This window comes from Plectropomus leopardus, chromosome 23 (genome assembly GCF_026936395.1).
Source record: "Plectropomus leopardus strain MGB_pleo_1.0 chromosome 23, ASM2693639v1, whole genome shotgun sequence".
Lineage (NCBI taxonomy): Eukaryota > Metazoa > Chordata > Actinopteri > Perciformes > Serranidae > Plectropomus > Plectropomus leopardus.
In genome coordinates this window covers 2773289-2797552 of record NC_142198.1, presented here as the reverse complement: position 1 = coordinate 2797552, position 24264 = coordinate 2773289, and the positions used below count along the sequence as shown (strand labels likewise).

The 24264-nt window shown below is 38.8% G+C and overlaps 1 protein-coding gene across 1 annotated transcript; it reads left to right on the top strand.

Moving 5' to 3' along the window:
• The first annotated feature begins 400 nt into the window (after positions 1-400).
• On the top strand, positions 401-24188 carry LOC121961994 (glycogen phosphorylase, muscle form). The gene is made up of 20 exons (XM_042512154.2): positions 401-746; positions 4974-5075; positions 7512-7590; positions 7686-7789; positions 10746-10877; positions 12101-12212; positions 12307-12389; positions 14255-14398; positions 14991-15083; positions 16322-16468; positions 17462-17625; positions 18475-18589; positions 18671-18772; positions 18860-19007; positions 19438-19496; positions 20563-20704; positions 21402-21609; positions 21740-21874; positions 22078-22144; positions 22997-24188. The coding sequence occupies exons 1-20, from the start codon at positions 504-506 to the stop codon at positions 23144-23146; spliced, it is 2529 nt and encodes an 842-aa protein (XP_042368088.2). The 5' UTR covers positions 401-503; the 3' UTR covers positions 23147-24188.
• Positions 24189-24264: the final 76 nt, after the last annotated feature.

The following is a 24264-nucleotide window of genomic DNA, read 5'->3' as shown; positions in this document are numbered from 1 at the left end:
GGTTCTTGAGGGATTTTTGGGAAAGTGTGAAGAATGGTATGAAGTTATCCATATCAAAACCGGAAAAAAGCAATTATGACTGAAAAATAAAAGCACCACTTATCTATTCTCCCCGCGCACCTCCTAATTGACCAAATAATATCGAGAAAACAACGTAGTCCTTGGCTCCTTTTTGCTGAAAATAGCAACATCTCGTGCACAGATACACGTTAGTAATTTATGTGCTGTTTGCAATGGGAAACATGCTAAATGAGGCGTGTGACGCAGTTGCAAATCTGGACAGGCTCGTTTAGCAGACCCAAATCCGGGTTTTATTTTGAAAATATAGACCGGAAAAGCTTCTCTTCTCCAGTCTTTCTTGACTTGAGTACGTGACGTATATAAAAGGCTGGACCGCCACATCCCAGCGGCTGTCTGTGTGTCATAGGAGAGTCGGAAGAAGAGGGCAGGTCGCCGGGTGACATTAAATTTCAGTTTAAACTCGACAGAAAGTAGCTTTAAACATGGCAAAGCCGCTGACAGACCAGGACAAGCGGAAGCAGATATCTGTCCGAGGGCTAGCCGGGGTGGAAAACGTCTCGGACCTGAAAACTAATTTCAACAGGCACCTCCACTTCACCCTGGTCAAAGACCGGAATGTGGCCACCAAACGGGACTACTACTTCGCTCTGGCTAACACGGTCCGGGACCACCTGGTGGGCCGCTGGATCCGGACGCAGCAGCATTACTACGAGAAAGATCCCAAAGTAAGCTGATGCCGCAGTCCTGCACAGCACCGCACGTACACACAGCTGACCGGGGGTCGGTGGGAGGGGATGCTCGTGCTGCACCACTACTGATGGCGCGTGTATGTGTGTGTGTGCGCGCGCGCGCTCATAGCTGGTTTGCTCATTATACCATTTATAGAAGCGTTCTGGTTTGCTCTGTCATATTGGGCTTTGAAACAGTTTAAGTGTGGTGTGAGACAGCTGTGTGTGTGTGCACGCTGACATTTCCTCTATATCAAAGCTCTGTTACATAATGTGCAGCTCGTGCATCAGCATCTGCCTCAGTAACCTTGATCCGATAACTGTGCGCCATCGAGGACGACACAAGGCCTCGGTGCTTCAAATGTGCACATAATACACATAATATCCAGCATAGAGTGGGATTAGGAGACTCAACTAGTTGTTGAAAAATGTACGTTATTACGTAACACCTCCCCTTCATCCCTATCAGCACACACTGCGCATCACAAAATGGCCACACACTCTTAAAAAGGCAAATAAAGCTACTTTGCATGCACTGGAAAATACATTGTGTTCCAGGAACAGGAGGCTGAATTTAAAGGGCTATCACCTGTGTAATTAATAATGCAAAGCTGCACTTGTCTGTGTACAGGTCTTGCCAAGTGTGATGACACTCAGTGATGTGATGGAGGCTGAGTGTCTGCCCTAAATTTTGCATTTCATCCACTTAAATCTAGTTTTTGATGACTAATGCACTGCTAGACCGTGCAGCAAGGCTTGGCTCAGCTCCACAGAACTTTATTTTAAATTCCAGTGAACATCCTAAAGTTTCTAACGATGACAGATATGGGTGCATTTGGGGAAAACTTCTTAAAGTGATGCACAACAAGACATATAGCATATTTCCGAGGGGTGGGGGAAAAAGTTGATACAGCATAGTATGGTGATATTTTTGCGTGGCAATATTGTACTGATACACGGATGCCAAGTATAATTTTTTTAAGGGATGCACAATATTAACTTTTTTGCCGATAACTAATATGCAGATGTATAATAGCTTATTTGGCCGATAATCAATATGAATATTGATATATCCCCTTTTTCTCCCCACCTAATTTTGTGAAAAATGAGTCAATGAGTCAAAAATTAGTCAATAAAAAAACAATTTGGTTAGTGCTATTAGCAGAAATCAGCATGTTGTCTGATTCAGATATTTCATTTTCAAGCTAATATCTGTTTTTCCTTTTTTGGATAATATCTAATAATCTTCCCACAGCTGATGTTCAAGTCATTTCCTTGTCACCTCTTACTGTTTTTTTTTTTCCACTTTTCTGGACATTTCTTGCCACAATGCTAATTTCCTTTTTCCCATGTTTGCAAAAGAAATTGCAGTTTTCTCAGGTTCTTTAGGTTTAAATGCATCTGAATGCAGCACAAAACATGATGTTGATCCAGGATTTAAAGGGTTAACAAGTATACTGTGTGTATCAGAGTTTGATATATCTTCATCATCTGTTCCATAGACCTCCTTGTTGTCCAAAAAGCATAAAACACACGTCATTGAGCCACACTGTCCCCTCATTATCAGGAACACACACTGTAGTTTATTTTTACTCAGTCCCACAAACTCTGTCCCGCTGCCCAAATACTTTTTTAGAGTGGTGGTTGTCAGCCAGGGGTCCTTAAGGGAGTTCTGGGAGTCCCCCGGGGAAATGGGCCCAGTGTGAGTAAGAGTGACTGTTCTGATCACAGGTTTGGCCTCTTGCACCGTTATCTTCTCAACTGTAGCTGACAACTGTTGAATCATATCTAACAACCAAAATCTGAAGGTCTCTGAAGCCAAATGTTATCAACTCGGAGTCTGTGACCTCATGTTTTATCAACTTAATGGTCCTTAAAATGAAAAAGACTGAGAACAGCAGCACTACAGCACCAAATATGGATTCATCCACCATCGTAAATAGTCCCCCATGAAATGTACTGTTTCCCCCTGTTTGAGTAACATTTGCCAAAAACTACAGTGATCTGCTGTTTTAAATGACTGAGTTTAGAAGAGGAAAAAAAATCATTGTGTGCTGTTTTTAACATGTATGTCGTCAGTAGGAACCAAGCTGAGAGACAGAAAGTATTGAGAGACACACTAACACATTGTTTTTTTCCATGGGATTTAGTAATGATATTATAAATAGAATAATATAGCATTATCCTATAAGACAGTGGTTCCCAACTGGTGGGTTGTGGTCCAAAAGTGGGTCATGGGTCTATTTTGAATGGGCTGCAAGTAACTTGTGATTGTGTTTAGTTTGTAAAAAAAAAAAAAAAAAACACAACCACACACTGTATTTGGAAGTACAGTGAATTTTTGGCACAGAGCTTTTCTTTTTATTTTCACACTGTGCTATTCTGGGCTGTCTCAGACATAAGCAGGCAAATGTGGCAGAAACATGGTGATATCTTTGGTCTTGGCTCTAAAACAGTGGTCCTACTCTACCCTCGAAACCAACCAATAGAAATGCAGCATGAAATGACGCTCTGATTAGTGCGACTAGCGAATGCTAGCAGATGCTAATACTTACTTACGACCTTGTCACTGAGATTTCTGAAATCTCACCGTCTGCAGGAGGCTGAAGTGCTGCTTTTGTTTATTCTTTGCAATATATTTTTCTTTCTTTCTGCTCCAAGTCGACGTGTCGTTTAGATTTTGTGAAATAAAATAAAATATGTGGTAATTTATCAGATGTGTGGATCTTGAAGTAGTGTCTAAGGAGAAATCTGGCTCGACCGGTTGGGAACCACTGCTATAGCGGTTAAACATCCCCACCACTACTGCTGCAAGTCATAGTTTCACAGTGATGCATATCAGCTGACTTGGAATTCGGACAAGTATTTCCTTCTCTGTCAGTGAATGTAAACAGTTTGACTCCGTGTTTTCTTTAATGGGTACATACTGTATTTATGACATTAAAAGTTTAATAATCACACAGCAAATCTGCATACTAACAGTAAAATACACATTGCTTTGTGTCTTTCATGTGAACCCAGTATAACCCTTGAAGAAGGAGCACAGACCCTCCTCTTCTATTTATACCGACACTGGATGCCTCTGTCACTTTGGCACATTTTTTTTTCCATGTCGGCTTCCTTTATATGGCCCCCACAATATGTCAGCAAGATCAGAAATGTCACATTGCAAACAATGTCAGAGAAATGTCAGCTAAGACACATAAAACACATACTTTGACATGTCCTTGTACAGTTTTCAGCATGATCTCGATTTGACACTTTAATACGTTAAAAGAGCTGTGTCACAGAGCTGTGAGGAGACATAATGTTGTGTGACTGGGATCACTTGTGTGTGGAGTGTTGGAGGAGCTGCCAGTAATAGTCCTGCTGTTGTTTCCTCTGACAGCAGCTGTTGTGTTCTACCACAGATAATGCTGCAGGGCCAGTAAGGACACTAAATAGGGCGCATGTTTCATTCTAAGTGTCCTCCTGAGAATCTAGGATGAGTTTCAGTGCTCAATGATGTGAATTTTTTGTCCTGTCAAATTGTAGATGAACAAACGATATTGTCCATTTTTTTTAGAAATATTTTTGCACGGAAATATATATATATATATAAATAAGAGACAGATTGATTAATGCTTTAAAACCTGAACATAAAGCTTTATTTCTTAAAAAAAACACGGGATGAAGGCAGTTAACAATGTAAGAAATGGCCTAAAATTAGCAAGATATTAGAAAAAGTGGATTAAAAGTAGAAAATAATATAAATGTGTAATATTTTTTAAAGCCTGATTTTGAAAAGTGCATTTTGTGAGTGATTGTGATGTGAGTGATTTAAGTATATGTAATATTAAAGCAGGCCTACGGGTTATATAACATATTTTAATTAATATAATGTATTTTGTAACATAATGTTAAATATAGAATTATAAATATAGTTTTATCAACATTTTAAAAAAAAAATTCAGGCAATTTTTGTGTCACCTTTTACTTAACCTTGCCAGCTGTGGGACATCTCAGCTGGCAGGGATAAGTAAAAGTTGTTTTTTGCCTTTTTCACCAGTTTTTCTGCAAAAATCAAACCAATCAAGTTTCAAAGGATTAAATGCTTGTGAAAGGTGTTAAAACGCAGCACAAGAAAACTGTTCCAGGTGTTAAAGGGTTTAAGTATTGACAGCTATATGCAAATTCCAAAACAAAGGTCAGCATTAACGGTTTGCTTTTCTTGTTTTCCTGCAGCGTGTCTACTACCTCTCCCTGGAGTTTTACATGGGCCGCACTTTGCAGAACACCATGGTGAACCTGGCCTTGGAGAACGCCTGTGATGAAGCCACATACCAGGTGAGGCAAAGGATCATGGGAATTTGTAAACCATCACAAACGGGCAATGTAAAGAAAATATAGCTATAGGTTTAATTCTTAGATAAAAAACATATTTTAAGAAGTAGCAGGGTGAGATTTTCCTCCATGAGTCATGGAAAATTCAGAGAAAAAATCAGAACTGGAGTAGACTTGCTTTTGGGTTTAAAGAGTAACTAAACCCCCCACTTTTGGCTTGAGTGCCTTCTCCCTGGAATGAAAAAAAAGTCTCAAATTGGCAGGGCTGAAAGGGTGAGCTAAGACACACCCAGTCCCCCAGTTGTGCTGCATCTTGATCCACAGTTCCTCCCTGCTGCCTGCACACACACAAAGTAGTCGGTTGGTGAAAGGGCGGTGAGGGGACGGTCACGGGGGCTTAGTTAGTGATGAAAGCAGGCTCCTGCTACTATGATCAGCCAATAGCAAAATTCAATTGCAATAGCGACAAAATTTTCACACAATCCGAAAACTTTAATACTTTGCACTCAAATGTTAAGACTTGGACCTGAATCAGTCAACAACACTACTAAATACTAGGGCTGTGCAATATGATGAAATATATTGTGTGAAAATAAATTGTTTCATATTATGCTATATCATTTATTTTGTTTACATCATCTGATAATGCTTTGCGTCCATTCACGTGGTTTGGATATAAAGAGTCAGACACAGAACTAGAGGTGGGTGAATATACGAACACTTGATGCATTGCGGCTTGTGATATATAAAAGGACTTTATCGCTAACATTGAATATAAACACACACACACACACACACACACACACACACACACACACACACAAACACACCTTTTGCAGAGCTCAGATCGCGACTATTTAGTCACATTTTGCGACCTCGGAGCACCAGTGTGACTTGCAAATATTAGTTATATATGAACAGCAGAGCTGTTAGTTTGTTGCCGCTCAGTGAATGAATCCTCATGGATACCTGACTGGAACCTTCAAGTCCACAGCAAAAACATCCACCTGCCTGAGGCAAGCCGAGTCTTTCACAATAAAAGCACCATGGGTCCTGCATTGATTTATTTAATTATAAAAATTATTTTTAAAATTTCAATTGATTGATTGATACTTTGTTAATCCCATGGGGAATTTGGGCAGTCAGCTGCTCACATTCAATTAAAAAAAACAATAAAAGCATAATAAAAACAAAATAAAAGTATTGTGAAAACGTAGTTAATACAGTTTGAGTTAGAAAAGTGCAGTTGTGCAAAGTGGGGAGTTAGACACCCAGCCCCCGATCAGTCACGTGTCTCCTCCCTTCATCATAAAAGTACTTTATTTAACTTCCTTCCTTCTACTCCATCCACCTCACTGTGCCCCCCGCCCGCCTCAGCACCAACTCTGGAACTCACTCCCACCGGACATCCGAAACACTGACTCTCTTCAAATCCAGACTCAAAACTCACCTGTTCAAGACGGCTTACTCTGTGTAATTGCATTGTTCCATTTTATACTGTGTGTAGCTTTTATCTGTTGTTTTATTTTAATAGTTTTATCTTTGTAAAGTGTCCTTGAGTGCTGAGAAAGGCACTTATAAATAAAATGTATTATTATTATAACTGTATTTTATTAAATGGTATTATAACAGTAGTGTATTTGACTTTAATATATGACAGGAGCTACTTGATTGATATACTTCTATAGTAACTATCCTTCATTCAGTAATCTTGTATTGTAATAGTTAATATTTGTTTAAAGGACATTTAAAAATAGCGAGATATATAATGTTTATCCCGATATAGCCTTTAAATATTGCAATATTATTTTAAAGCCATATCCCGCAGCCCTACCTTGATCAGTAGTTAGTTTGTGCTATTGCATGATTTGGTTTATCTGACCTAAAAATTTACAACACTGAAGTCACACAATAAAACAAGCGAACCGATTGCGGCAGCAGTAGACCAGAAGCTCCTGTGTTCAGTGGGTAAAATTACTGTTTTTGTCAGCCAACAAAACTAATGGTCATGAAGCTTATGAATTTGTAAAAGGTACATAACGTTGATGATGTTAACAGTGAAATAAATGAGTAAACGGACCTTTATCAGTGAGATTGATGGAGTGCCTCTTTTTTTTTTTGAAAGATTATTTTTTGGGCTTATAAATGCCTTTATTCAATAGGACAGCGTAAGCGTGAAAGAGAGAGGGGATGACATGCAGCAAAGGGCCGAGGCTGGAATCGAACCCGCTGCAGCGAGGACACAGCCTCTGTACATGGGGTGCCCGCTCTACCCACTGAGCCACCAGGCACCCCATGGGGTGCCTCTTTAGTGGTTATGCGTAGCAGCAGTGGCTGCTAGAGGCAAGGAAAGACAGAGACTGGCCTAATGTCCGCCTCAGATGTTGTGGAGGAATGATGCTTGTGTTTGACTCCTTTATTCACTGATGTGCTCCTCAGCTGGGTCTGGACATGGAGGAGCTGCAGGACATCGAGGAGGATGCTGGTCTAGGAAACGGAGGGCTGGGTCGTCTGGCAGGTGAGTTCCTGCATCTTCCTGACAGACTGGGATATTTAGCACAGTGGACAGGACAGTCTCAAGCACACACCCCTCCCTCCCTGCTGTTTCCTCAGCTTGTTTCCTGGACTCCATGGCCTCTCTGGGTCTGGCTGCTTATGGATACGGCATCCGTTACGAGTTCGGCATCTTCAATCAGAAAATTGTGGACGGCTGGCAGGTATGTTAACCTAATGGTGATTATGGACTTGACTCTCTGTCATTAACCCTTAGGGACTGTTTGGTGCATTTTACATGCTTTTCACTCTTCATTTTTTGATAATTTGGGCTGTGTTCATGCATATGGTATACATTTTGGCAAGACTTATTTTTGTGTAATCTTAGAATTTCCAGGTCAGCTACTACAATAAGTGTAAAATACACTGTGTAAACTAAATTCTTACACTCATACTGTTAAGTGCAAAAAATGCACAATTGAACCCCATCAAAGCATAAAAACATGCATCGTATTATTTCTGGGAGTCATTCTGGGCTTGGTATTTGTCATTTTTACTATTTTCCACCTGATGATGTTTTGGGTTTTTTTTTTAACCATATTTGGCATATGGAAAAAATACATGCCATTTCAACTAGGTGCACTGTCACAATCAATTTTGCTGCCAATCACTGACTAAAAATCCCAAACTAAAAAACTACTTTGCATGAAATATATTGAAAATAATTCATTTTTTGTGTTTTTTTCATTCAAAAACATAGTGGCATCATGACAAAAATCTGGCATTTAAAATTCTGAAAATGATTGAATATTCGATATATGTTATTAGGACTGATGTTGGTTAAGTCAATGTAAGTAGAAAATAATATTAATGTATAATGTTTTGTAAAGCTTGATTTTGAAAACTGCATTTTGTGCACGGAGCGATATGAGTGTGTATAATAATACAGCGGGCCCTAAGGGTTAAATCTAACCTGCTTTATATTATGATTCAATGAAAACATGTGAATGTACCCTTATCACTTGTGGTATATTTCACCTAACCTGAACAGTCAGTTCTTCTTGGAGACATGACCTGGACTTTACAGGTTTTGAGGATGAGGCAGCCAGTCCCACATTTTTTAAAGAGGAAGTCCTTTTTACTTCCCTAAAATCTTAGTCATCAGTGTCGTTGCAGTGACAGTTTGTAACCTATTCATGAGCTCCAGTCTTTTCCCAAAGAGCAAAAGTGTATCGTCACATATTTGATCTTGTCCAGATGTTTTGTTTGAAGGACCCAGAGACATTATTATGTACCAGTATACCATTTTAAAGGCCTATAGTGCTATATGCTCAATAGCAAAATAAGTCATGCATGTTCAGTGTTCACACTGTCCCATAATGTCCACGTAGTCTGGCATGAGTGAGCTATCCGAGTCCCTCGACTTCAGCATGCCCCATGATTGCACTACTTTGTGACATCGCCTCTTTTTTATTAGTGAGTGCAAAAGGGCAGTAAAAGAAAAACAAAACAATAACAAAACAGGGTATTCATAGGCAACGCGTACAAGGGGGGTAGATGGAGACAGAAATTTAGACAAGACTTGACAAGACGAGACAAAGCAGAACAAACAAACAAAAAACATACCAAGAAATGATCATGAATGGTCGTGTTCTTACTGTTAATAATATGTAAACGGTTATTTTACTATGCTATGGGTGGTTAATTAGGTAATTCATGTGTATGTGTTTAGGTGTGTCTGCAGCTGAGAAAGAAGAAAGACAAGATGGACTGAGCAAATAATACTACAAAGAAAATATAAGAAGAGTATAAGATAAGAATAGGGATTATACTGTATAAATAAATAAATAAATAAATAGATATCTTTAAAAAAGGGATAAAATAATAATAATAATTATTATTATTATTAATAAAACAATAAATTAAAAAAGATTATAAATAAAAATAACAGAATAATTAAAAAAAATAAATAAATAAACTTAAAATGAACAAATTAATATATTTAAAATGAATGAATAAATAAAAAGGTAATAAATAGCTCAAGAGGGAAAGTAAAAGACAGGGGATTTGGCACCCCCAGTCACCCTCCCAGATACCGCGGGAGCGTTAGAGCTCAGGCGGAGGTCATTTGGGCTAGTCTTGCTAGTTCTCCCATTTTCACTCATTTGTTTTGCTGCTCTGGGTCAACATCTCTTCATTACACATTTCCAAACACCTCAGATCCTTCATATCAATGTCATTAACCATTGCTGAAAAGGTCATATTATTAAATTGTAAAAACAGAGCTAAGGTATCCTTATTCCACTGGCTCAGTTTACTCACAGACCTCTTTCATCTGGAGAAAGTAACAGCATCTTTTAAAAACTACCATCACATCTTATGACACCTTGTCCCCATTTTTAGCAATAGATTTTTCATGCTTATTTCTCTTTGTTTGCACAATTGGTTCCTCATATATGTCTCACATCCGCACTTCGTTTTGGTCACATAGCTTAAAGAAATCATAATGTGCAGTTTGTCTCAGCAGTCCAATCTTTCTGCCTCTGTCTCGTCCGTTGGGTCCCGTCTTGTCTGTCCAGTCCCACCCTGCTTGTCTTGTCCATCGGGTCTCGTGCAGTCTGTCTTGTCCACTTGGTGCCGTCTTGTCTTGTTTGCCTTGTATAGCAAACGTCTTTAATACTTAAAAACCTAACTCGACGTCACTTTTCTTTGTTCAGCTGCCTTTCACAAGTATTTAAGCCTTTGAGCCCAGAGCAAATTGATCTCTTTTGAAAAGTTCAGGAAAAGGCACTGAGCAACTTGGCAAGAAGTGGCCTGGTTATTTTCAAAATTATTATGGTTATTTTCAAAATTATTATTTTTAAACAGCTAGTGAAAAATCTCAAAAACCAAACTAGATCCAATTATCTATTCAATGTTTAAAATTATTATACACTTACTTACTTATACACTTTTTTGGTACTTTTTAAAAACATTTTTGGGTAATTTCCTCTTTTGTTGCTCATTGCGTTCTTCCCATGTTTTTTTTTTTAAAAGAAATCAATCCAAATTGCCTAGTTTTCAAAGGGTTAATGCTCACATAATAATAGGCATGTCTCGTGTATTTGCAATGTGTAAATCTGATAACACAAATCAATTAATTAAATTAAAAAAATTCTAAACAAATCAATGTTTCCACAGGTGGAGGAAGCTGACGACTGGCTGCGTTACGGTAACCCCTGGGAAAAGGCTCGTCCTGAGTACATGCGCCCGGTCCACTTCTACGGACGAGTGGAACACACGGCTGAAGGAGTGAAGTGGGTCGACACGCAGGTTAGTGTGAACACACACCAGAACTGACCTGTGATCAGACAATGTTCATCAGTGCTGCTCGCCTCTCCTGTAATAGATAACAGCTGTCTGATTAAGTGTTATGGAAAATATAGTGGTTTGAAAATTTTGAACATATAAAATGAAAAGCAAGACCGCAGACCAAAAAAGTAATATTTACAGAAAATGAAAAACATAAAGCAAAAGAAATGGTTAAACACATGATGACTTGGTTTACGTATTTGATTTTACATATTTAAAACCTATACTCTAACTAATTAAACATATATACAAATACCAACAATTTAAGATTATTGTTTGCAGAAAAAAAAGAAGATAAAGTAGAAAAAAATAAATATTCAGTAGCCAAATAACTAAACTAACCCCTGTAAACAGCTGGTGATTGTCAGACCCCCTCTGCCTGCCTGTAGAAATCATGTTTTTATGTGTTCCAAAGCTTCACTCCACAGACTGAAATACAAAAACTTTCCCTGGTCGAACACTGTAGGTTTTGTTATTACACTTTTCTTCTTAAATGATAACCTCTCTCTTGAGCGCAGAACAGTTTCTGAATATTTCCTGGTACTAGGTTATTTTTAGCCTTAACCCTTTGAAACCTGGATCGACATCAGTTTTCCTGTGCCGTGTTCAGACACCTTTTACAAGCTATTTAACCCTTTGAACCATCAGCAAATTCATTTCTTTCAAAAATGTGAAAAAGAAAAGCAATGAGCAACTTGATGAGAAATGTTACACAAGTTGCAAGAAATTAGTTAAATGTGAAAAATTAGTTTTGAAATGGGGGATTATTATAAAAAAAACTGAGGGAAAATGAAAAGAAAACAAATTATTTTAAAATCTGTTACTTTTTTTTTTTTTTTAATTTTCAGCACTTTCTTTGGGACCATTCTCTTGTTTGTTTTTTTGTTTTGCTTTTTTCCCTGCTTTTATTCCAGGTCATTTTCTTGTATTCTTTTACTAATTTCTAATTTTCTAATTTTTTTTGGTAAGTGAATGTCATAAACTTTTGTAGTTGTTGCCCCAAACCTGCGCAGTAATTTATTAAAAAACTATGGAACAGAAGAGAAGATAAATGATAGTTGTTGTGTCATTATCAGAAATTTGATTGTGTAAATAAACTCATCAGTGCTGTCTGGTGGACAAACTAAGCAGTGGAGACTGTATTGGTGTTAAAAAGCTTTATTTTTTTTTTTATTGTCGTTCAGGTGGTTCTGGCTCTCCCCTATGACACTCCAGTCCCCGGCTACAGGAACAACATCGTCAACACAATGAGACTGTGGTCTGCTAAAGCCCCCTGTGACTTCAACCTCAAAGACTGTGAGCACATTCGTCTTACTGTTGAACAATCATCACTGCCTTCCCAAAAATAAATCAACAGCTATTAAATACGAATATAAATGATGTCCCGCAGTTAATGTTGGCGGCTACATTCAAGCTGTGCTGGACAGAAACCTGGCTGAGAACATCTCCAGGGTTCTCTACCCCAACGACAACGTGAGTGCTTTTATCACCAATACACCAGCCAGCAAACTCTGTCTACATTTTACTCTCCACTTCACTCGCTATTCTTCACTGCCCCAAACTGAGGGTCAGTCACTGTACTTCAATTCATAGGTCTTACGCTTCCTTCACGTGCTCCTCAGAAATATCATATTTACCCTATTCATGAGTTAGGAGCACATAAACAGCCTTCCAAAGTTGTAATTACAAGCAGGAAATGTGGAAATTTTGATGATACCCAACTTGCCAAGTTGCTACATTTCAGGGCAGCAAAATTAGTATTAAAAAATTAAATATTTCGTTGTTTTGTTCCTAGTATCTATCATCTACTTTGAGTATTTGCATATTTTAGTATACGCATCTATTAGCAAGCATGAACTATGAAGCATGCCAGTGAGTATACTAACACTGATAACGAGTTGCCGACTTGTCGTCATAAATGCATAAACATGGTGATAAAAAGTCAATGTTTGGTTCACTGGTAAGACACTTTATTTTTAATTCACGTATTATGTATCAATTTTTGATCACCTGTAAAGAGTAATATGGTATTAATGTTAACTGTTGTCCATGTAGAGTGACCTGGAATACATTTTAAAATATAATATAATATAATCTATATTATATATGAGAAGACTTAAAATGTAACTTGCCTTAAGCTGCAGGAACCCTGAGAAAAACACAGCCAAGTTGCAGCTACTTGTGGTCAGAAATACCAGTGAAATACACTCAGCTGCTGTATTAATCTCTAACAGGCCTCTTAGCTTGCTTTGACAACACCACCACCGTTATAAAGCAGAGCGTGGATTAATTAGCGGAGGTATTTAGCCTGTGGGAACATTATTACTAATATAAGTTTGTGTGGCAAAGAAAGACAAGATGTGGTTACCCACCGTCAGAAAGACGGTGAGATACATTTAGAGCCCTGAAGCCCCGCCCCCCTTGCATCCTGTTCCCTTGTTTATTCAAAGTTTGTAAATATTGAACGTGTTGCATGTCCAAGTTGCACCAAAGTCAACACTGAATGTCTTGGTCCACAACAACACACTCACCAAGCGAGAAGTAGATCGGAATAACGATTTTCTCGAGATATGTAAAAGACAGAAAGATGGACAGACAGACAGAGACGTTCTTTGCTTTACAGTGACATATCTGAACCACGTGTCCCATCTTAAGCTTCAAAAAAGGTCAAGTCCTCTTTTACAGAAGCAAATACTAAACTCATGGCTGTGTCCTCTTATCTCACATCTCCTATCTTATCTTAACTTGAAATACTATCAATATCAACTACTTATGACCCACTTGTATAAATAGAAGGGGTTGACCGATATTGGTTCTTCAGAGCCGATATATATACTGATTATGAGTAGTTAATGAGACTGATATCGATATTTAGAACCCATATGCTTTTGCAATAAAAAATAAAAATCTTTCCGTCAATATTTAGAATTTAGAATATAACAGAGTCTAACACAAAACTTTGTTTAAGTTCCTTTAGCAAATGTTTAATCAAAACTGACACTTTCAACATCATATACAGCAAGTTTAGCTAAAAACAAACAAACAGAAATAGCTCTTTGAGGATTTACAAAGTCTTTGCACTTTAGAATTAATGAATTTTATCGGCGATTATTAAACACCGACACAGATACTCGGCAAAATGTCAAATATCGGCTCCGATAATCAGCCAGGCAGATAATCTGTCAACCCCTAATAAAAAGACTTTCGTTTATCTTAAATAGAAGAAAAATACTTGTAGTATCTATAACACATAACACACTTCAAGTGTTTGCAGCTCATGTATGATTAAAAATGAGACAATAGCAGCAACTATCTTCCATATTGTCTCGGTCCTGCAGTTCTTTGAAGGGAAGGAGCTGCGTCTGAAGCAGGAGTACTTTGTCGTGGCAGCAACTCTTCAGGACATCATCCGTCGATTCAAAGCCTCCAAGTTTGGCTCCACAGAGTTCGTGCGGCTCGACCTTTCTACACTGCCAGACAAGGTGAGAGATTCATCATATGATGTCAGAGATGGTGACAGCAGTTCTTTACCACGAGCATCAGCAAATCCACCCGAGTTACCCTAAGGTTAGAGATGTTGACATAAACTTGCTGTTTTTAGGCAGGGATACTCAACTGGCTTTGCTGGAGGGCCACTTTTGCAAAATGACAGGAGCCAGGGGCCAGTCGCAGCAGCCTCAGACATGTTTCTAGGATATTAGGGCATTTTTACTGTTTTAGCACATTTCAGGGATTTCAGCACATTTCTAGGATTTTAGGACTTTTTTTTAGGATTTGAGGGCGTTTTTCGATTTTAGGACATTTCTAGGATTTTAGAACATTTCTAGGATTTAAGAACGTCTCTAGGATTCTAGGACATATTTAAGAATTTCACGGAATAGAGGACATTTCTAGGAAATTAGGACATTTAAAGGATTTTAGGAAACTTATAGCATTTTGGAATGTTTCTCGGAATTGAATCATTAATCTATTATCTGTGACTCAGAGCTTGGTTGCAGAGGTCTGTGCTCTCCTTAATGCCAGTGCGTTCACTCTAAAACTTTCCATATCTCTGTGTGTGTCTGTTTTGTGCAGGTGGCCATCCAGCTGAATGACACCCATCCTGCTTTGGCCATCCCTGAGCTGATGAGGATCCTGGTGGACACTGAGAAACTTGATTGGGTGAAGGTAGGGAGCTCCAGCAGTGCAATAACACACAGGCCTCAGTAAAAAGACCCGGGGTGGAGCCACATGTAGTAAACATTTGAGGCTTAGGGGGCGTGCTCTCCCAGGAGAGATTTTTTGCTCCTATTTACAGCAGCTATATTAACAATTTTTCAAGCTATTTGAGACAAGACTGCCCTAAAACCCGTCCGTCATTTTGGAAAAAATGGAAATGTAAAGTGAAGCATCCGACAATGTTTGGAATTTGACGAGACACACAAACCAGCTGTCACACTCACTTAACGCACTGATCGTCCAGGTGTGTGAGGGTGTAACAGGCAGGGCACAAACTTCTCTCTCAACCTGTTTTTTTTTTTAGTCTTCACACAACTACTGTGACTCGAGGAGACTTTGTAAGTCTGAGCCAACGCGTGCACACTCTTGTGCTGTTGGACTCTGATCAACCCTGCAAAACCTCTACCTCCTGCAGTATAACAGGATGTCCTGTGGTCACTTGTGCAGCAACTCTGTCTCTCTGCATTCTTCAACAGTGCAGCAACAATGACACAGCACACTCACACATCAGTCACAGCTCCAGTCACACGCTCTGACAGAGCGGAAGAGAATAAACTTGCTGATAGAGATCATCTTTTCCCAAAACTGTTGGAGGGCAAAATAGTGGGGAACACATAGGGAACACAGCACTATTTTATACATGAATTAAATTTGTCAAAAAGTTAATCCTTTGAGAGGGGGATCAACAACAGTTTCCTTGTGTTAAGTATTTAAAACCTTTAAATTCCTCCAAAAACATAGGGAAAAGGGCAAATTGGCAAGAAGTGCTACAAATTGCATGAAATTTGTATATTAAAAAAATTCGAAAAATTCCAGAATTTACAATTTACAATTTACAATTATCATAATTATATGTTTAAAGGTATCTTATATAATTATTATTATTTTTTAAGCTAGTTTCTTGTTTATTTTTTCTTTAAAAAATAATAATAATAATTTTATATAATAAAATAATAATAATTATTATAATTTTCACATAATTTTCTTGTACAAATTTTTTGATGAATTTCTTTGCCTTTATTTTCAGGTTGCTCATTGCTTCTGATTCCCATGTTTTGCAAAGAAACCAAGCTAATGTTCTCAGGTTTTAAAGTAATTACATATTTTAATGTCATGGTGACCGTTTTAGTTGTAGTCTTGGATCCGCATGAGTGTGTGTGATAATGTCCTGTCCTTTGTATGTCCAGGCGTGGGACATCGTTACTCGTACCTGTGCCTACACCAACCACACCGTCCTGCCTGAAGCCCTGGAGCGCTGGCCTGTTGACCTCTTCCAGAACCTGCTCCCTCGTCACCTGGAGATCATCTATGAGATCAACAGGAGGCACCTGGAGGTACGAGGACAGCTCAGCATGGATTTATGAGCAGTTATGAGCATTTTTGCTGCATAAATAATACTCTTTATATAAACTCTATGAGCACTCTGAGATTTAAAGAAATAACCTGATCTGCCATCTTACCCATATCAACATTTAACAATTTCATCAGTGTGTACCCTGAATGAGAGTTCTGCACTGCTCTGAGGTCTTAGCTAAGCCCATACTTACCTCTTTAAAGTGAGGTCGCTGCTCCTGATTATGTTTTATGTTCTTTTTTGAGACTCTGAGAATAAAGTTGTAGTTTTACAAGAAAAAGTTATAATATTTTGAGAATTAAGTCATAATTTTATGAGAATAAAGTCCTATTTTTACGAGAAAGGGGATATTATATAACAGAAATAAACATATTGCCAGCAAACTGTAAACCAGCTGAGAGCAAAGGTGGTCTGTGTGGTATGACACCGGGGCAGTAGCTGCCAAGGCTGCCTGTGCTTTCATCTGTTTTACAGTTTGCTGCTAATATGTTTATTTCTGTAATACAACACCCCCTTTCTCATAAAAATACAACTTTATTCTCATACAATTATGACTTCTTTTCTTGTAAAACCACGACTTCATTCTTGTAAAACTACAACTTCATTCTTGTAATATTACGTTATATTATCGTTTTTCTTATAATATTATGACTTTATTCTTGAAATCTAACATTTTTTTCATTAGCATGGCCCTAATCCTACGCTGTAAGGTGGTATTGATGTTGGCATTAGAGCACGCACACACACACATGCACACACATTCACACACACACACACACACACACATTCACACACACACCCACATACAACGTTTGTGTTGCAATAACCATTTAAAAAAGGTTAGTGGGCCACAAAGTCAGGTCTCCTCATCTTTTTGCCTGTAAGTCAAGTTTCACAGCAGACTCGTCCAACGCTTCGTCCAATATTTTGCTCTGTCCATCTACTGAGACGTCTCTCTCCTTCACCCCTCCAGCGCATTGGCAAGCTTTACCCTGGAGATAATGACCGCCTGCGCCGCATGTCCCTGATTGAGGAAGGGGACAACAAGAAAATCAACATGGCTCACCTGTGCATCGTGGGATCTCATGCTGTCAACGGCGTGGCCCGCATCCACTCTGAAATCATCAAAAACACGGTGTAAGGAAACCTGTTCCATCTCACTCACTCGTGTGTGCTTATATAACATGAGTGGAAAGAAGCCTCCGGCCATGTCTGTGTTTGACATGACTCAACAAATCCTCCGCAGTTACCAAGAAGGTTGAAGAATGTTGATTTAAACTTGGTGTCGGAAGGCAGGGATACTTAGCCTGATTTGCTTCGGGTCTGCTTTTGCAAAATGATTTTAGGTTGTTTCTAGGAATTTAGGACATTTGAGGATGTTTCTAGGATTTGAGACAATTTTAGGATTTTAGGTCATTTCTATAAATTTAGGACATTTCTAGGATTTTAAGACATTTGTAAGATTTCAGGACATTTCTCGGATTTCAGGACATTTCTAGGATTTGAAGACATTTTTAGCATTTTGGGTCACTTCTAGGAATTTAGGGCATTTCTAAGATTTTAAGACATTTTTAGGATGTTTTTAGGATTTTAAGACATTTTAGGATTTTGGAATGTTTCTAGGACTTTAGTATAGTTTGAGGATTTTAGGACGTTTCTGGGATTTTAGCACATTTCTAGGATTTTAGGACATTAGGGTCTTAACTAGGACCTGTGTCGGCAGGTGTGGGGGATCCTTCACTGGCACTTTTTTTTTCTAACAAACAAGCTCTATTTTGATGCTGTTTTGTGCACTGTTACACCTTATGTATACTAAAAGGACAAAAACAATTCACAGTGTGAATCACTTCATTTTTATTATGAATATTATGCCACCCGACAACCTATCGGAGGCCGGATCTGGCCTGTGGGCTGCAAGTTGAGTATCTCTATTGTAAGGTTTTCTTATGCTGATAACTCTCTTATTGCTGCTTCTGTTCTCCTCAGCTTTAAGGATTTCTACGAAACAGACCCTGATAAGTTCCAGAACAAGACCAACGGTATCACACCGCGCCGCTGGCTGGTCATGTGCAACCCCGGCCTGGCTGAGGTCATCGCAGAGGTGTGTGTGTTCTTCATACACAGTTAATACAGAGAAATGAGGAGTTCTTCCAGGAGCTAAAAACTTCTTTGTTTTCTTTAGAGAATTGGTGAGGACTACATCCGTGACCTGGACCAGCTGAAGAAGCTCCTGGATTTTGTGGATGATGACGCCTTCATTCGCGATGTTGCCAAAGTCAAACAAGTGAGAGCTTAAAACGTCTAAACAAAGCTAGTCACTCTCCTCATTGTCTTTGTAATCACATTCCTCTGTTATGACCTCCACTTTCAGGAGAACAAGATGAAGTTTGCAGCCCATCTCGAAGAGCACTACAAAGTGAAGATCAACCCCAACTCCATGTTTGATGTCCAGGTGAAGAGGATCCACGAGTACAAGAGGCAGCTGCTCAACTGCCTGCACATTATCACACTCTACAACCGTGAGGGAGTTTTCCTTTTATCTGAAGCTTTTAAAAAATTAAATAAATGTGGATTCAGAGTTAAGTGGATAATTTATTTTATTTTATTTTTTTATTTTTTATTTTTATTTATTTATTTATTTTTTTTTTATTTTATTTTATTTTATTTTATTTTATTTTTTTTTTTTTTATTTTATTTTATTTTATTTTATTCTGGACAACAGATTATGGGTTCAGAACATAAAACAAGGCAAACACTTAAATTTCCCTAACTGTTCAGATTTTTCCAGAATTAAGAAGTTTGTAAAAATTGGAAGAGACAAAGTGTACATGCCAAAGTTCTGTAATATATTTGACTAGGAGACTTGAAAGTAAAATATAATAGTGGACAGAATAGAACAACATAATATGGTTATTTATCGAATACCTCAATTTATTTGTTTTTAATCAGGAATCAGGAAGGAACCCAGCAAGTCATGGACCCCCAGGACCATCATGATTGGAGGAAAGGTGGGTGACACTGAAGCTCTTACATTATGTTTTTTTCTTTCTATGTTTATTGGAGGGCTGATCTTACTCCTCGCTGTGAGTCCATTACAGAGAAGACTTTTGTAAATGTTTAGTTTAACTAATGGAGGACTGTAAATAAGAAGAAACGGCTCACGTAGCTCCTTCAAAAGACTAAAAACAAGCCTTTCAGCATGCTTTTACAATATATTTTTACTGAAATATAGATATACCCTCCCAGGACCTGAGCTTTTGTTTGGAGTGCGTTTTTAATTCCTCCTAGCTATTTGGGATGAGAAGGACCTGATAACACTTTTGTGTTGAGATTAGCGTAGATTTACTTCCTTCCTTCTTACCTACTTTACTACAGAAATGGCCTCAATCTTGGTTTGACATGGATTGGTGTATTGTGCTTTGTTACCACCAGATGTTTCAAAGGGTTAACTTAGAGCTGTTGTCCTCTCTGTGGAAACGTTTTTGTGCCTTCAGCTAATTGGCCTGATTTCTTTAAAAAAACATGGAAAGAAGGCAATGAGCAACTTTTCAAGAAATTACCCAAAAATTAACAAGAGTCAGAACAGGAAATGACCAGAAAAGGTCCTAAAATAAAAAAAAAAATATATATATATATATATATATATTTTTTTTTTCCCCATTATTTGATCATTTTGTAATGATTCTCATTCTTGCTCATGGTTTTTTTTATCAACTTTTACTAATTTTTTTTTTTTTTTTTTGTTTTTCAGGAAATTTGCTGATGCCTTTTCCCCACATTTTTGAAAGAAATCTAATCAATTTGATCATGCTTCAATGAAAAAAAATGTAGTCTTGTATAATTGTGGATAGGTGTTTGAATTACAGCCAACCTGCTGAATGTGTTGGATTACAAAGTGCCAAAAGCTCCTATTGTGTTCTGATGAAAGTTTGCACCACTTAAAATGCTAATTTTCAGCAAAACAACAACAAAGAAGTAATTGTACACATCCTTAAAACATAAATCACACATGAGCTACACTGCAGCCCGGTTTTTATTGAGTGTCGCTCATGGCGATGGTCCCGTGTGTTTCAGGCGGCTCCAGGTTATCACACTGCCAAGATGATCATCAAGCTGATCACATCCATTGGAGACATTGTCAATAACGACCCTGTGGTGGGAGATCGCCTCAAAGTCATCTACCTGGAGAACTACCGGGTCACTCTGGCGGAGAAGGGTAATGGATACTGTTCATTTGTCATCTTATTTTGTAACATGTTAAAGGCTCAGAGCAGGGATACTCAACTTGCTTTGCTTGGGGGCCACTTTTGCAAAATTACAGGAGATCAGAGGCCAGTTGCAACGGCTCCATACCTGTTTCTGGGATTTTAGGACATTTTTAGGATTTCAGGGCGTTTCAAGGATTTTAGAACAGTTCTCGAATTAGAGAACATTTCTAGGTTTTCTGGAAATTTCTCAGATTTTAGAACATTTCTAATATAAAAGGACATTTCTTTAATTTTAAGACGTTTCTCAAATTTAAGGAAAATTCTAGGATTTATGAAAGTTTCTCAGAATTTTGAACATTTCTAAGATAAAAGGACATAAGTTTGATTTTAAGGAATTTTCTTGGATTTTAGCATGTTTCTAGGTTTTCAGGACATTTCTGGGATTTAAGGAAATTTCTCATATTTTAGGACATTTCTAAGATTTTAAAACTTTTCTAGGATCTTAGGACACTTTTTAGTATTTTAGGTCCTTTCTAGGATTTCAGAAACGACCTAATCGGTTGGGTGCCTATCGGGGGCCAGATTTGGCCCACAGGCTGTGTAAGCTGGGTATCACTGGCCTAAAGTGTGCAAGTCGAGGTCCTGTACTCGTGTTTGAAGTAATGTAGAGAGAAAACCTGTGATGTGTGTATGTCCTGTCTGCAGTCATCCCTGCGTCTGACCTGTCGGAGCAGATCTCCACAGCCGGCACCGAGGCTTCTGGAACCGGGAACATGAAGTTCATGCTCAACGGAGCCCTCACCATCGGCACCATGGACGGAGCCAACGTGGAGATGGCAGAGGAAGCTGGAGAGGAGAACCTCTTCATCTTCGGCATGAGGGTTCCCGATGTGGAGGCTCTGGACAAGAAGGGGTTAGCCTCGTGACAGAGAATTACAATCAAGATTTTTGTAAAGCTGCACTGGGAAAGATTTCAGGCCAGATTCACCCATGCTGTCACGTGATACCTGTTCTAATGATTGATGAATGTCTTCTGTCCTCAGCTATGACGCTGCGTCATACTACAACCGCATCCCTGAGCTTAAGAAGGCTATGGACCAGATCTCTGGAGGCCTCTTCAGCCCCGGCCAGCCTGACCTCTTCAAAGACCTGGTCAACATGCTGATGCACCACGACAGGTTAGAGCTCACTGCTGACGCTGAGGGATCAGCACTCTGTCTCTGCTGACTCACAGTCCGACTGCATGTCCACAGTCATGCAGTGTCATCAGTGCATCACTGTCAGACACTGGCAGAACAAATAACCTTCCACATGAGGCTCTGCAAAGCATCATCACCTAAAGTCTGACTGGTTGCTTCAACTCATCTGTATGTGTCTGCAGGTTCAAGGTGTTTGCAGACTATGAAGCCTACATCGAATGTCAAGAGAAAGTCAGCGCGCTCTACAAGGTCAGTGTGTCAGCATGAGGAGATCAACCAGAGCTGAAAAGCCCCATGAACTATTTCTGTTATTTTCTAATGAAAAGGCCATAAGAGTTGGGCTGTACTATACAAAACTTGTACAATATACAATAGTATTATACTATACTATATCATACTGTACTACATTATTTTATACTATGTTATGCTATACTATACTATATCACTGCAACAACTGTATTAATATACTATACTATACTATACTATAGCTCTTGTATTATAGTATAATATATATTGTACTGTACTATATAACAAATACTATATTATAAATTACTATACTATAAATGGTGAGTGGACCTGCACTTTCCTAGGCCTTTCAGCCACTCAAAGCACTTTCACATTATGAGTCACACTCACCCATTTACACACACATTTATTTATTTGCGGCCAAGGCTGCATTCACACCAACGGAACAATCATCAGGAGCAATATGGGGTTCAGTACTTTACCCAAGAATATTTCGACACGCGGTTTGGAGGAACGGAGGATCAAAACGACTTTCAGATCAACGGACAACTTGCTCTGCCACCCGATCCGCAGCCGCCCTGGCTGTGTATTATGCTATACCATGCTGTCTTACTATACTGTACTCTACTATTGTATTATACTATAATATATCGTGCTGTGCTATATAATAATATACTATACTCTACTATTGTATTATACTCGAATATATTGTATTGCACTGTACTATACTATACTATAGTATACTACTGTAATATATTGTATTACGTACTGTATACTATACTTTGCTATACTATGCTATACTATGACATTTTTTTTCAGGTGTTAAGTTAATCAATTTCAAATGTTTATTAACAGAACCCTAAAGAATGGACCAAGAAGGTGATCCACAACATAGCCGGCTGTGGCAAATTCTCCAGTGACCGCACCATTTCCCAGTACGCCAGGGAGATCTGGGACATGGAGCCCAGTTTGGAGAAGATCGCCGCTCCTGACGATCCTCGCTAAAACCACATCTGCCTCCTCCACCTCACTGTAGCTCAACACGTGGTCCAACCATTGAAGAAACACCCTGTAGCTTTTTTGTTTTCACTGTGTACTGTGGCATTATTTCTTCACATTTTCTATCCCCATGCAACCTCTGTTACGTGCAGTAACATATATTGAAGCGGGTTTATTCCCAATCTGTACTCTGTGCACCAGCAATGCATATCTCACTGTTGGGTGAAAACTGTGTATGAAGGTAAAGTGTTAGAGATATACTTCCTCATTTTGTTATAGTGCCCTCCTGTTTTCCAGAGTTTGGAAATTCCTTGAGTGCTGCAACAAAATCAGGGATTATGAGTTTAACCAAACTTCCATACACAGTGATTCAAACCACATTTCTCACTCTTTCCCTTTCTTCTTCTGAGTGCATATGTCAATCAGAATCCAGCAAAAATGACGATTAACCTCAGCACTATTATGGCTCCAACCAGCCCATGTCTTCCATGGAAGAGAGAGGGGACACTCCGTGGTTCATGTGCACCTCGGCCTCATCGCAGCACTGTGACTCGATGGTGTTGGAAGGAAGCCTTGACTCCATATCCACCGCAGACTAACATTCATATTAATGTTTCGTATTAAAAAACTCAGAGTGCTCTGTCAGTGTTTCATGGTGTTTGCTGAATATTTACATGTGTGTAAGTCATCATTACTTGTCGGGGGAACCCTGTGATGCAGATGTGCTGCCTCATCTGTTTAGTTGTGATCTCCTCAGCATGTTTGTGTCTCCTCTCTTCCTCAAAGTGACCTGTGTTAGAAAACAACGCCTTCTCTGCCTAAAACCGAAGTGACTCAACTACTCTTTGGGAGATGTGTGTGTTCTGTGGTGTATCCGTACGTGAATGTATAGTCCATGACTCTGTGGATATCAGCCTGATTAATGTACTGTATCGACCTGCTTTAGCTACCGACTGTGTGAGTGCTGCAGAAGCGTCTGCCCATTACGATGAACCTAACACTTCACTTTTCTTTTTTTAGTCAATAAACTGTATACTATATACATCAACTGCTCGGGAGTTTAATTTCACTTTTGCCATTAAAGAGAAACATAAAGACAAAAGTATCTGTATAACATTCAGTAT

Coding starts and splice junctions, on each gene's coding strand:
- LOC121961994 (XM_042512154.2), top strand. CDS start 504: ATGGCAAAGCCGCTGACAGACCAGGACAAGCGGAAGCAGATATCTGTC. Junction 747..4,973: donor ACTACGAGAAAGATCCCAAA/GTAAGCTGATGC, acceptor GTTTTCCTGCAG/CGTGTCTACTACCTCTCCCT. Junction 7,591..7,685: donor AGGGCTGGGTCGTCTGGCAG/GTGAGTTCCTGC, acceptor CTGTTTCCTCAG/CTTGTTTCCTGGACTCCATG.